Source organism: Lissotriton helveticus, chromosome 1_1 (assembly GCF_964261635.1).
Source record: "Lissotriton helveticus chromosome 1_1, aLisHel1.1, whole genome shotgun sequence".
Taxonomy (NCBI): Eukaryota; Metazoa; Chordata; class Amphibia; order Caudata; family Salamandridae; genus Lissotriton; species Lissotriton helveticus.
Window position 1 is genome coordinate 1,994,178,849 of NC_136057.1, and position 15,234 is coordinate 1,994,194,082.

General features: G+C 46.9%; 1 protein-coding gene across 3 annotated transcripts in view; it reads left to right on the top strand.

Annotated features, from left to right (window-relative positions):
- AGL (amylo-alpha-1,6-glucosidase and 4-alpha-glucanotransferase) overlaps window positions 1-15,234 on the top strand; it is a 421,834-nt gene that overhangs the window by 300,185 nt on the left and 106,415 nt on the right. For all 3 annotated transcript variants that reach the window (XM_078644341.1, XM_078644358.1, XM_078644350.1), the window contains exons 26-27: window positions 1,242-1,467; window positions 8,540-8,651. In XM_078644341.1, the coding sequence (XP_078500467.1) occupies window positions 1,242-1,467; window positions 8,540-8,651 (338 nt within the window). The remainder of the gene's footprint in view (window positions 1-1,241; window positions 1,468-8,539; window positions 8,652-15,234) is intronic.

Here is a 15,234-nt window from a genome sequence, read left to right on the forward strand (position 1 = left end):
AACAATGCTCTAACACATAGTCGTTTAGTTACAGTTAAAGGTAGGTGGGTCGCAAAGCTTATTGTTGTAAACATTTGGTTGTGTTTTAAAAATGTTTGGGAAGCACTGCCCTAGACCCTTCTGGTTGTGTCAAAGGGCCAGATGTACGACCATTTCATTTTGCGAGTCTCTAATTACGATTTTTTGTGACTCTCAAATTGAAATATACTAATGTGTCTCAGACACATTTAGCGATTCCCAGTGGGGTCACAATTGACCGGTCTCATCAATATTCATGAAGCAGGTCGCACTTTGCGACCCATTGGGAATGGTCTGTAATCATAGCGATGGTGACCTGCTGGAGTCAGCAGACAACCATGTCTGTGATTTCTATTTCAATAAAGCAATTATTTTTTTACCTGAAATCTGTTTTCCTTAAAGGAATACGGGATGCATTTCAAAAATAAAAATGAAAAGCTACCTTTTAATTTTTTAAGAGTAGGCAGTGGTCCTTGGGACCGCTGCCTGCTCTTTAAAAATTGTTAGTGCCCTCATGCACAAAGGGGAAGGGGCCCTTTTTGGACCCCTTCTCCTTTGCAAATGGGTTACCACCTCCTTCATGGAGTCAGTAAAATATGAATGTTTTGCGACCGCGTTCCAGTCTCAAAACATTCACACATGCTCCTCCAACTCAGTACTAGGAAGGGACCTAGTACTAGGCACGTCCCTTCCTAATTCTGACTCACAAGCCCTATTTTGCGAATCGGTAATAGATAACGGACTCCCAGAATAGGGTTAGTACATGCTGGAAGCCATTTTAGCTGTCGCAAATGGCAGAATCTGTTTGTGGTAGCTAAAAATGGTCGTACATCTGGCCAAAGTGTGCTCTAGACCCAACAACCTTCCTGTTCAGTACAGGCCATTCCATGCATCCAGCACCTGATGGGGATGACTACATGTTCAGCCCAGTGGACTCTGGGGGGTAGATTTTGTGAATGACCTCATTTATGACATTCATGTAATTGGTGATGACATAATCCATCATCATATCTTTGACATCATGCATGAGGCCTTGAACAATATAATAAATAGTATATTGGATAGAACTATGATTGCAATGCTGACCATAGCTGATGGACATGCATGTCTTAACCATACCAGTCATTCAACTTCAGTGTTCTAGGGGAATATTCTGAGGTGCTAAAGTGTTGATAAATTGTCTGCCACATTATAACCTACAACCTCTTACACTTTAATTTCAGGAACATAATTTTGGCCTTTGCAGGCACCATGAGACATGGCCTTATCCCAAATCTTCTTGGCCAAGGGACCCATGCCAGATTTAATTGCCGTGATGCAGTGTGGTGGTGGCTCCAGTGTATACAGGATTACTGCAACATCGTTGCCAATGGCACAGACATTCTCAAGTGTCCAGTTTCACGGATGTATCCTAAAGACGACTCTTTAGCACAGCCGGCAGGAGCAGTGGTAAAGATCATTCTAAGTTTACAAATTGTGAAAGGGGAAGCCGTGTCAAACTACTACTATATTGCACTTTCATTTCTTACACCCTTTGCTGTTGACTTCCAAAGCATGCTCCTTTTCCCTTTTGCTACTATTTTTTACTTCAATATTGAGATTATTGAAAAAAAGGTGCACACTCCCAAAACTGGAAAATAATTATTGTTCTGTATCAAAGTCATATGTTTAACATATAGAATCATGTTATCATACTGTGACCATTCCTCGATAGATATCTGCATTTAGGATGTTCAGTTACATTTTTTTGTTCCTCCTCATAGCATTTACATTAGAGGCTTCAAATCTCCATCCATTTGCACTTAACATTCGCTGTTTATTCTGTCTAAATTCAGGGAGGGTGGGCTACTCCCTGTGAACTGGAGATCAGTGTCCTGGCTACAGTTTTTATAATTTTGTAGTGTGTGAATCTGTTAATTTCCCCTACTTCCTCAGTCTTCCCACAGAGATATTGCATTTTACAATGCTCAGCTTGTGACTCCTCCGCTTGCTGGTAATGTGCATGTTCATCAACTCCATTGTTATATTGTTTTTTTCTGCCATCAGGTTCGAACATGGGCTCCCCTGCTGTGGTTCGACACCGTCTTGCTATAGCTTTCTCGGTTTATACCTACTTCTCGTCGGTATTGCTTTAGATTGGGGCTCTCTTTTACTTCCTCTGGTTCGGTTCGATGACACTAACTTAGTCGGTGCAACTCTCATCACCGCTGTCTTCGTGGGCCTTCGCACTTTGGGACACTGTTTTCATCCATAGGCATTCCATCTGCTTCATGTTCCAAGGAATGGGCACCTTTTTTTTTTTTATCCTCGGTGTCACACAAAGTATCCTCGCACTGCCTTTCACCAGGTGTGTAATCTGTGCCTCTCCCTTCGAGCACGATGAGGCCAGCTGCGAGGCTTACAACTTCTTCAGGTCCGGAAAGACTCATTGTGACTGTCAGGCTTGAGGTCTCGAGATGTCTCGAAGGAACGTGGACGAAACACCAGCCATCTTCAGACCAAAGGACCTCCAGGAAGATCTACAGGCACAAGTGACAGTGGCATATGAAGGGACCTTCTCCCACGACAATATCTCCCGCTCCAACATCGAGGTGCAAGACCTGCCTCTAGCTCAACCAGCCATGCGTATTGTGCCCTCACCACCTGGGCATCGACCCTAGCTAACCACCACAAAGGGTCAAAAGAACATTCGAGAGAGACTTAAAACCATTGCCTGGCAACCACTGCCTTGGCGTTGGATGCTCCAATTCCACCCAAACCCTAGAAGTAGATGGTTCAAGGTCACAAGTCCTGTACACTACTTGCACGTGATCCACAATATATTCCTCAAAAAGGTAATTGCTTTCTTACATAGAGGTTGGAGATGTTGGCGACACTTTCAATAGTCCACCACAAGATGACCCCTGGGAATCATATTTCACCATAGTACTTGTGGATACAGACCCCGATCTGTACCATGCGAAACCCTCTCCCCCGATGACACTATCATCTACCATGATTTAATTCATAGAACTGTCACCTTCCACAAGGTGCAGAGCCCCTAGATGTTGATTTTTTATTTGAAGTTCTCTCCTCTACACAACGCTCATCACAATACTTGCCCTTGCTCAAAAGCATGCTCTGCCACACCACTGGCATTTCCAATAACCCGGTAAGATCTAGGGTCATAACGCCAGGGTCGATAAAAATATAAATCTTCACCTAATGACCCCATATATATATATCAAAGATCAACTTCTACCAGACTCTTTGGTTGTGGCAACAGCATGTAAAAGCGGCAATTCACAAACATCTGATGAAGCACCTCCTCCAGATAAGGAGGGTAAAAAGATTGAAGCAGCAGTAAAGTGAGTGCCCTCCCAACCTGCCAATCATTGGTGGATCGCAAATTCTATCTGCCTCTTCTCTAGATATGATAGGGCTCACTGGGATGAGATGGATGAAATACTCCAATACCTTCCAGAAGAACATAAAAAAACAGGCCTATCAAATTGCCTCTCAGGGTGGTAAATTAATGTCTAATGCCACAATACGATGTGCACTCGATGCTGCTGATACTGCAGCTAGCAGGATACATTCTAGCCTTTTACTACGCAGGCGTGCCTGGCTCCGGATCTCAGGATTTAAACCTGAAGTCCAACTAAATCTCCTGGCCCTCCCATTTGATGGGGAACATCTGCTTGGTTCTCAAGTAGATACGCTCCTTGAGAAAACCAACAAAAGAAAAACGAAACAGCTAAGGCCATCAGAGGGCTGCAGACACCTTCTCACTGTGGCTCCTGTCACCGCTCCTCTTACTGTGTAGGTTCCAAGAACACCTCCCCTGAGACATCTAAATCGTACCGGCGGACTCAGACCCAAACCACCTCGTCTAGGTGATATTACTGTGGCTCATATAGGGGTAACAACTCCAAAGGTAGAGGCAAACGTGGGTTTACAAAACCATCAGCCACAATCACAAAGCCCTGATTCCCCAAGCATTCCCTCCTGATCACACAGTGCCTGGTGGGGGTCAACTACAAGGGTTTATTCCCACATGGCAAAATATCACCTCTGACCAGTGGGTTTTGAATATTATCCAACATGTTTATTGTCTGAAACTCACTTCCACACCTCTCCAAAATTCCACCTCACAGACACAGACTATCCATCCATCAGCATTTGCTCGGGGAAGAAGTACAAGCACTCCTCACAAAAGAAGCTATAGAACCTGTTCCACTCCAACGACAGGGCACAGGAGTCTATTCACTATGCTTCCTTATTCCCAAAAACACGGGTCCCTGAGACCAATCTTCGATCTTAGACCCCTAAACAAATACATTCTCTCAGAGCACTTTCACATGATAACTCTTCAAGATGTCATCTCATTGTTACAACAAAGCGACTTCATGGCCCATTCAATGTCAAGGATGGCTACTTTCATACTCCTATTCATCCAGCACATTGCCAATATCTAAGTTTTCTAATAAACAGTCTGCATTTCCAGTGTAAAGTGCTCCCCTTTGGGCCCCGTACATCGCCCAGGGTCTTTATCAAATGTCTTGCAGTAGTAACAGCTCACCTGCTCAGACAAAGCATACATGTCTTTCTATATCTGGACGACTGGCTCATCAGAGGCACAACTCGTCAAAAGTGCTTTCAGCTCACGCAGGCCACCATACACCTACTTCACTAACTAGGCTTTACAATCAACGCCTTAAAATCCCACCTACAACCTCTTCAGATGCACTCTTACTAAGGAGCCATTCTAAACTCACAACTAGATATAGATTACCCGAATACTGCCAGAATACAAGCATTCCAGGCACTCATTTCCCAATTTCACCAGGTCAACAAGTATCTGTGAGAACAGTCATGTGTTTCCTCTGGATGGTGGCTTCATGTATAGTCCTAGTACCTCATGGCAGACTGAACATGTGTCTGTTGCAAGAGTGCTTATCGCACCAATGGACTCCGCGGGGGGTCAATGGGAAGAACTAGTTTTGGTCAGCCGTCAAGCTTGCCACTCTCTGCAGTGGTGGAACACCAACAACATGTTTAACGGCAAGCCTTTCATAGACCCAGGTCCGCAGAGTATAGTAACAACGTATGCCTCCCTACATCACCAACATCTGATTGTTCTAAGCCACTGTACAATCAGTCACAGACATCTCAACATAAATCTCCTGAAGTTATTAGATGTTCTCCTAGTGCTGAAAGCCTTCCTTCCACACCTAATTAGCAAGGTAGTCCTCAGGAAGATGGGCAACATGACAGCCATGTGTTATCTCCAAAAGCAAGCTGCACCAACTTCCTACAGCTTCTCATTTAGCCCATAACATTTGGAAGTCGACTTTCCGATACAACATTCATCTGTCAGTGGAGGTTCTCCAAGGAGTGGACAACGACTTTGAATATCTCCTCAGCAGGAGGCACCGACAAGACTACGAGTGGGAACTCCACCTACAAGTCCTCCAATACTTCCATCATTGTGGACAACCACAAATAGACCATTTCGCCAAAGCAGAAAACGCCAGATGCCCAAACTTCACCTCCAGGCTCTCACACCCACAGTCCAAGGGCAACGCACTAGAGTTGGTACAGGATATTTGCTTACGCTTTTCCACCTCTCCCACTGCTTCCATTTCTGGTTCGCAAGCTTCAGCAGACATCTCTCACCGTCATCCTGGTGGCTCCCACATGGGCATGGCAACCATGGTTCACCACACTTCTCGAACTGTCAGTAGTTCCCCACAAAGCCAGGGCCTTCTAACACAGAACCATGGAGAAACCAGTCAGGGAACCCAAATCACTCAACCTTGCGATCTGGCTCCTGAAGTCTGAGACTTTGGTTACCTCAATCGCCCAAAACATTGTATAGACATTCTTAAAGAGGCACTCAGGCCTACTACTCAGGACTGTTGCACTGCTAAATGGTAAAGATTTGTTCACTATTGTCATACCAAACACATTGATCCCTTAGCAGCTAAAGTACAGGCCATTGTCTGCTACTTATTTCAGTTACATACCACTGGTTTAGCTTTTACATCAATAAGGCTACAACCAGCAACGGTAGCTGAATATCTGCAGAATAGGCAACACAATCCTCTTTTCAGGATTCCAGTTGTCACAGCCTTCCTGGAAGTTATTAAAAGAGCCATTGCTCCTAGAATGCCACAAGCACCCACGTGGAATTTCAAGATTTTATTAACAAGATTAATGGGCCCACCATTTGAATCCCCCTACTCCTGCCCCCTCCAGTTTATATCTTGGAAGGTAACATTCCTAGTTTCTGTCACTTCACTCAGATATGTCAGTGAGCTTCAGGCATCAACTTTAGAAGAACCCTTCTTCCAAATACATAGCAATAGGGTTGTACTTCACACCAATCCCAAACGTCTTCCTAAGGTGGTCTTGCAATTCCATCTTAATCAATGTATTGAATTACCTGTCGTTTTTCCCCCAACCTGCCTCAATTGCAGAAAGGGCTCAGCATATGTTGGACATAAAAAGAGCTCTGATGTATTACATGTACAGGACTAAATCCTTTAGAAAAACACAACAAACCAAACCTCACGAAGGAAGGGCCATTTCTAAATCAGGCATTGCACGATGGATTGTTAAAGGCATCCAAACATGCAATGCTAAAATAAATGTACCCATTCTTCATAGAGCTCACTCCACTCATAAAAAAGGAGCTTTAATGGCCTTCCTAGTAAGCATACCAATAGCTGACATATGTAAAGTAGCTATATGGTCGACCCCACATACATTTGCAAAACATTAGTGTGTAGATATACTGGCCGTCAACAAGCCAATGTGGACCAAGTCGTTCTATGGGCACTATTTTAACAACTGTAACTCCCACAGGCTAACCACTGCTTAAGGAGGAGAAATGCTTTACAATCTATGCTAAGTATATGTATCTACAGCCACACGTGCTTCGAAAGGAAAATGCTACTTACCCAGTAAGCATTGGTTAACAGCATGCAGTGTTGTAGATTCACATGTGCCAACCCTCCTCCCAGGACATCTCTGCTTGGTACAGTTACTTTCACTAGTTTTCACAAACTCCTTTCGCATGGAAATCGCTTTATAATACGCTTTGCTTCACGTTCCATCTTCACCCGTCATGCAGTAAAACATTCTAATAATGGAGTTGATGACCATCCACGTTACCAGCTAGAGGAAGAGTCACTACCTCGTGACTTGACAGACTTTCTTTGAATAAAAACAACTTGTGCACACATCCGAGCTCTCCAATTTTGCTAAGCTTGTGAGTCTACAGTACTACTTGCCACGAACAAATGCTTACTGGGTAAGTAACATTTTCCTTTTAGCATTAATATGTTTAATTAACATTCAAGTTAAATAAAAGTTATATATCGAAAATCACTCAATACGTATCATTGACTTTAAGTAAAGAAATATTTATTATTAACAAAAAGTGAACGAATATGCCATCACATCTCCTGGCACAGTATTTAGTCTTACCTATAATTACCTTTATTTTAGCCACTGTTAGCCGTTTGCATTTATCCTTCAGCTAAGTGTGAACACGAAGTCTAACGACACAACAGTGGTTGCTAGTGAATTTTCAAATATGAAATGTAGTTAAAATACCAAACCCAAAATGCGACTGTGCAGATTAATCAAGCACCTCATCAACCAAGAAGGGTGGGGAATAGGCCGGCTATTGGATTTTGAAAGACAATTTTCAAAATATACAGAAATATTGTGCATCTTACAAGATCATTTGATGGTAAAAATAGGTAGACACCCATTTATTTTACTTGCAATTCTGAAGAGGGCCACATGAAAGATTCCAGTACTTCGTGTTCTTCAGAAAAAGCACGTCAATCTACTTTTCCTCAAATATATTGATTAGGAAGTTGTATATTTTTGCAGTCAGTAGAGATAATATGAGTATCCAATTAGACGTTTAATTTTTAGAAAGTTTAGAGCACCTCCCTTCACCCCTTCCTTATATTTACCCACCCTGCTTCTTTCAGGTAGATTCTCTTGTTAAGTACAGTGAACATCTACTTTGAAGTGGCAAGTTGAGAATTTTGAAGCATACATGTTTCAAAATCTCAATCCTGAAACAGGAGACCTCGTCCTCATTGTAAACATATGGAAGCTCAAGAAGCAGATGTATGTCACACCAGCCAAGTAGGCCCAAGGCCCAGAATGTATTGTGGCTGTGTTTGTGTGCAAATAGTATGCACCTCATCTCCATGTCAGAGAAAGCATTTTCCTTTCTGAGGGTACTTTAGTAGCAGGAGCTTACCCTTGGTTTAAAAATAGTTCTCTTTTTGTGCTTCATGTAATGTGAGAACTGAATGAAAGCAAAATGGAATTTTTATTGTGCACACATTTCACAAGTATTCTCTTTTGAACACCTTGACTCCTACAATGTCCAGAAAATATTTTACTTATAATCTACTTTGCAAATCTTTTCTAGATTTCTGAGAGCTTTTCAGTACTTAAGCTGGGTATTTTTTAATGCCATGGTTTGCATACATTTTGTTTCCACACTCAGGATCAACCACTGTTTGAAGTAATACAAGAAGCAATGCAGCGGCACATGCAGGGAATACAGTTTCGTGAACGGAATGCTGGAGTGCAGATAGATCGTAACATGAGGGACGAAGGTAACTGTAGAGGGTGGCTTCAATGCTGATTGTGTGCATTATAGCCAATATTCTGAGCTTCATACAACATTCTCCCCCTTTTTTTTTAAGTATGCATTTCTACGTATGTATTTTTTTTACTTATGTTGTAACGTAGCTGCTTGTTTTGGATCAAGGATTGTTTTTGTAAATTTAGTGATTCATTTGAATTTTTGTTGTTTCCACTCCTTGCTCTTGCCCTTCAGCTTTTGAGGAGCAAAGAGAGGTGGCAGGATAACAATCCTATGTTGTCATCAGTGGTCATAGTGGTAATAGTGTCACACAAACTTGCCATTTTGGCGAATTGCCGTCCATGTGCATGACAAATTATATCCTTTTTTTTTTTTGTAACATTTTTATTTAGAAGTTTTTAGGAAAGAGGAGAAAAAAAAGAGTGGAGACAAAGTAGGAAAGAGAACACAAGCGACATGTCCGCCATAAGTCCCTCAGAGGGGACGCCATATATACTCTCAAAGAACACAAATGGGGGAGTGCAAGGGTGGGCACATGGCAGTATAGCAAAGTCCAGTGACGAGTCCAGCGTTCGACATAGAGTTCCAGGCGGAGGCGCCTGCTTGGCCATGCACCCAGTAGAGGAAATAGTGCTAACAACCCCATTACGAGAGCGAAGTCGCAACCAATAACAAAACTTCTTGGTGAACTGGGCCCTCCCTCCCTTCCCACCCCCCCGGTGGTGGCAACTACACTCACACAGACACAACCGATCGCAATATTCTATAGGTCGATTAGACCTGGAAGAGGTGAAGGGCACGTAGCGTGGGCGGGCATACCGCAGACGGTAAGCCTCGGGACAAGAAGCGAACCAAGGGGCCCCATCGGAACATAAAATTCTTAAAATTGCCCAGGAAGATGTCCGCCATTCTTTCCATGCTCAGTAGTCCCCACAGTCTCGAGTGCCACAGTGACCAGGCCGGGGCCTGCGGTTTCTTCCACGCTGCTGCCAACGTGAGTTTAGCTGCTCCCAGGCATAACCACAGGATTCGTTTATCCGCTTTAGTTTGATGTTCTAACTGCGGGTCACGAAGACCTAGCAGAACATGGGCCATGGAGTCCGAGATCGGGTACCCCAGGATGTCTTTAATATGGGCCAAAATTTCCGTCCAAAAAGGGCGAATGTTCGGGCAGTCCCACCAGATGTGGCGGAAGTCCCCCAAGAGGCCACAACCTCTCCAACATCTGTCCGAGGATGCCGGGAAGATTCTATGGAGCTTGGATGGGTAAAGATACCAATCGTGCATAGTCTTTAAGTGAGCTTCCCTCAGGGCCACCGAATGATTGTGCGACATGATATCGCTCCAAAGATGTTTCCACTCGGCCTCCGAAATATCCCGGTCAAGAAGGACCTCCCAGTGTTCCATGTAGCGGGGTCGCGGGGCGGTCGCAGTGGCCAGGAGCAACCCATATAGGAAGGAGATCGTCCCCTTCATAGTGGAAGTGCGTAAAAGGAAGGATTCGAACGGGGAGGGCGCCCTGGTGGCGGCCTCCCTCACCCTCGTCGAAGTCGCCCAGTGAAGAAGCTGGGCATGGCGGAAGCTCTCAGTAATCGGGATCCCATAGTCCCGCATGCAGTTATGGAACGTGAGTGTGGACAATCCATGGAACAGATGCGTGAGTGCCCTACATCCACCCTCTCTCCAGAGTCGGAAGGGTTCCTCCTGCATCGCAGGTGGAAACGCCGGGTTGAAGTGAATGGGGGTAAAGGGGGATGGAAACGTGGTCCAGCGGTCATCGTTGGAGACCGTATCCCACACTTTCAGGACCGTGCTGGTCGGCGTGCTGATGTAGGCATTCTTAGGCCTATCCCCCTTGGGTTTCCAGATCAAATCCCATATCGATCTCCCCGTGTAGGAAGGTTGACCCCTGACTATGGTTGCCCCCAACTTTTTGCCTGGTGTTTTGCTGGTTTTCTGACTTAGTTGACCTGGGACCCTGCTATTCAGGGCCCCAGGCCTACTGCTCTCTCTGTAAAATGGATTCCATGTACCTTAGGTACATATCTAAATTGGATACTGAGTCACCTTATCAGTCCCTGTACAGTGTACCTTAGGTACCCAGGGCATAGGTGTACCCAGGGCCTACCAGGGGCTGCAGCATGTATTATGCCACCCCTGGCTGGCCATCCAAATCTGACACAACTGGCTGCTTGACAGCTGGGGCAAGGTGGTGTAATCACCCTTTGCTTTAGATATAGTATACCTATATCTAACCCTAAAAATGGACACACAGATCTCCTATCAGTCACTCCTATGGCAGGCCTTAACAATCCTGAAGGCAGAGTGCTTGGAATCGTGTGAGATGGTGCTCTGGCATGAGCTGAGCCTGTCTGCGGCTTTCGGGATCCATCCCTTAGCCGTTTCCATGATATCGCATACCATATACTCTTAAGTGCATTATAATCCTCGCGGTTATGTGCCAACTCTGGTATCGCTTTATCAAAACATGTCGAGTAAGGTGTCATACGAATTGGAATACTAACCCCTCGCCAATTCTGGCGACGGGGTTAGCATTCCACCCTTCTAGAGGGACACGACATGTATGTAACCCCTAACCCCGGTTAAAGTCAGACAGAGCCTTAGCATCCACAAAATGGATGCTGCCACCGAGACACAAGTCTGCCCTCCTGCTGCTGGGAGTCCTCCCAGAGCAGGAGATAAGGACAAAGGGTTTCCTGCCAGGGGCGGTGCCAGCACCGTCCCAGACAGGGTTTTGTGTATTGTAGGTAGGCAGGGCTTTAGAGGAAGGTGACTGCACGTGGCACCCCGGTGCTCACTGTGCATAGACTGGCTGGAACCAGTTCCAGGGGCACTCCAGCCCCTGGCCTGGGGAAAAGCCCGCCAAGGAAGTGGGTGTAACCACCCCCCTCCTGGTCCCACCCATAGGGCAGGACCTAGTCGCGTGCCAGCCCCCTTTTTCCCAGATAAAGGTAGAGACTGGCCCCCTTCCAAATCAGATCATCTTTGGAATCAAGACACGACTTTCTGCGAAAGGACTTCAAGATTTCCTTCTTCAAGATTCTCCCTTGTGACTAAGGAGTAGTCACCCTGCATCCGCAGGCACCATCTAAAGAACACTGCGGTCTGCTGTAAGTCCTTCCTCCGGAATCCGACTGCCCAGCTCGACGAGAACCGGCTTCCCTGGCACCTCTGACCTCTACCCACCTCTACAGCCCAGCTGAGAACCGTGGGTGCGACGAGACCTCAAGGGACCGGCCATCTTCAAGACTGCCCGACTTCTTTCCAGCAAGCCCGCTGAGTAATCTACTGGTGAGTGCTTTGGGGTCCGAGAAGCCCCGACTCTGAGCAGCTCCAGCTCCGAAGTGCAGCCCCCCCAGCATCTCCACGATCTGCGTGGGGCCCTTCTGCTTTCCGCTGCTCACCGCGTTGTTTGGCTACTAGCCCATTGGCTTGTGGCCTTCCTGACGACGCCCGACGACATTTCTGCTGCTGGTCTGGTTGCTCCAGACTGACCCTTGCTCCCTTCCAAAAGAGGAGCACCCCGGACCCTCCTGGTCCACTCAAGACGCCATTTTGAGTCCACCGCGTGGGCTTGGATTAGCCAAGGCTTGTTGCCCAATCCTGGGTAACTTCGACGCCGACAACTTCATCCTTCGTGGGACAGCTCGCACCTCCATCCTGGTCGCCGACAACGCCTCCTGGTCCGAGAGACTGCAGAGCCCAGCAGCGCCCACTCACCTGACTGCGGTGACTTCGCCCGGTGCCATCCTGGTGCCCACTTAATCACTGGCTAGTGATTCAAGAACTTGGTCCCCTCTGCTTTCAGGTTTTCTTCTTCCTTGATCCAGGCTTGGATCCATCGAACTTTCCTTCACTGGTCGCCTGCCAGCAACTTCTTCCTTCCAGGCTCCTGGTCCGGCAACGAGATCCCCGACGTCTTTTCAGACCTATGCAGCTGCAGCCCCTGGGCTAGGTAACTTCGGCACTCCGGTGTCCCAGCATAGCCTCACTATCCAAGGGTCAGGATCCACTGTCGTTTTCTCCCTACCAGGTCGGGTTCGCCCGTGAACACTAACTTTGTGAATTCTAGCTTCCATAGACTTTGTCCCGCATCCCGCGTGAGAGTGCACACTCTGCACCCGAGTCCCCTGGGCCTCCTAGTAGTAATCTAACGATTCCCTAGTCCAGTCCTAGCGATTCCAAAGCCTATTAGAACTGTTACTTACCTGCTAGTAATTCGCATTCCACTTTTAGCGTATATGGTTTTTCGTGCCCCTCGGGCATTTGTGTAACGTGCTAACTTAAAAGTATTTTCGTAAGAGTTTTGTTGTGTGCTTAGCTCCCTGTCTCATAAAGATCCAGGGTAGTCTTGTTATAAATAAATACACTGTTTATTTTCATAACAACTTGTGTGGTGTCCTTTCACTGGGTGTTCAAGGGGTAATGTGATGGTAAAACAGCTGGCTTAACACGCCCTCTAGAGTCTTAGCCTTAGACTGCTCGTATCCATGCTACTAGGATAGCTGGTCTATAAGGTTGACTTACAACCAATCATCAATAAGGGTTGTTTGGACTGATATATAGTGATCACTAGAATAGTGAGCACTGCACATCAGGCCAACTTCTCACACCCCGCCACACTCCTATCCATGTGCAGCCAGTGTTTCTCTGAGCATCGCTGGGACCATTCCACGATCACACGGAGCTGCGCAGCCTTGTAATATAAAAGCATGTCCGGGAATCCCACTCCTCCCTCTTTCCTAGGACGGCGCAGTGTCGAAAATGGAATCCGTGCTCGTCCGCCCTGCCACACAAATTTCAGCATCAAGGTTTTCAATTTCCGGAAAAAGTCCACCTCTACAGGGATGGGAAGAGCCTGGAATAGATAGAGGAACTTGGGCAAGAGCACCATCTTAAGGGCATGGATTCTTCCAAGCCACGACAGAAACTTCGGTTTCCACCGATCTAGATCCGCCCGCATCGACGCTAGCATGGGGGGAAAGTTAGCCGCGAATAGAGACCCTATAGAGGAAGTCAGTCGCACTCCCAGGTATAATAGGGAGGCAGCCGCCCACGGTAATGCCGTGAGCACACGCACCTGTTCCATCGCAGCATGGGAAAGAGTCAAGTTCAGTATGTATGACTTGTCGAAGTTAACCTTAAATCCAGCCACCGACTCAAAGTGACATAGGACCTCCTGAACATGCGGCAGTGAGTGGAGTGGGTCCCCCAAGGACAGTAGCACGTCATCCGCGAATAAGGAGATCTTGTGCTGTTCGCCCGTAAAGGGAAGGCCTACGATCTGGTCCTTTTCCCGTATCGCAATCGCCAGAAGTTCGATACTCAACGCGAAGAGGAGAGGGGAAAGGGGGCATCCCTGCCTCGTCCCTCGAGAGTGAGGGAAGGGGGCAGACCGATGTCCGTTAATCATCACCCTTGAGCTAGGGCAACTATAATTAGCCCTAATCATGGAGATGACCTGGCGTGAAAAACCGAAAGCAGATAGGGTGCGAAACAGGAATCCCCAATCGACCCGATCGAACGCTTTTTCCGCATCCAATCCCACCAGCACTGCCGGAATGCGGAACCTTTCAGCCTTCTCTATCAAATGCAGTACCCATCGCAAATTGTCATGCGTTTGCCGACCCTTTATGAACCCGGATTGGTCCGGATGTACCAAAGCCGGCATCAGGTCCTGAAGCCTGCGGGCGATGATAGTGGAGTACAGCTTAGCATCCACATTAAGGAGTGCTATCGGGCGATATGATGCGCACTTGGAGGGATCCTTCCCTTGCTTGGGAATCACGGTTATCATGGCCTCGGCCATGGAAACAGTGGTCGTACCGGAGATCGCCATTTCATTAAAAAGCGAGACCAGGTAGTCCACCTGCTCCGTCGCGAATGATTGATAAAAAAGGGCCGTGTAGCCATCGGGGCCGGGAGCTTTATTAGGTTTCAGAGCCTTAATGGCGTCTAGCACCTCCTCTCTCGAGAAGGGAGCCGCAAGCTGCTCGTTCCACCCATCAGAGACCTGCGGTATGGGGAGGTCTGCCAGAAACGTGTCCTGCCGCACACCATCCAGGGAATCACCTGCATACAGTGCGGCATAAAACCGGCCAAAAATATCCGCCTTGTCGCAGTCTCTATGCTGCAGAGAGCCTCCCGGACCCTGGATCCCTCCAATGTACTCTCTTTCTCTTTTTTCCCGAAGTTGACGGGCCAAATGTCTACCCACCTTGTTCCCCTGCGAGTAAGACGCGCGGCGCAAGCGCAGGAGGGTGAACTCAGCCCGATTGGTGTAATGGGCCCTCAATTTCCCTCTTACAGCTGTCAGAGGTCTAAGGGTTGCCCGTGACGGATTCAATTTATGTGCCCTTTCTAAGTTGGCAAGTTCCGCCTCTAGGTCCTCCCGTTCCTTTCTCCGTAGTTTATTGAGGTTGGCATTAAGTCCTATGCAGGTGCCCCTCAGCGAGGCTTTGCAGGCGTCCCATGTATTGTACACTGAAGTGTCCGCCGTGGGGTTGAGGGCCAGGAACTCCCTAATAGCCACCCTAAGCGCCTTACATGAGGTATCATCCCTAATAAGTGCT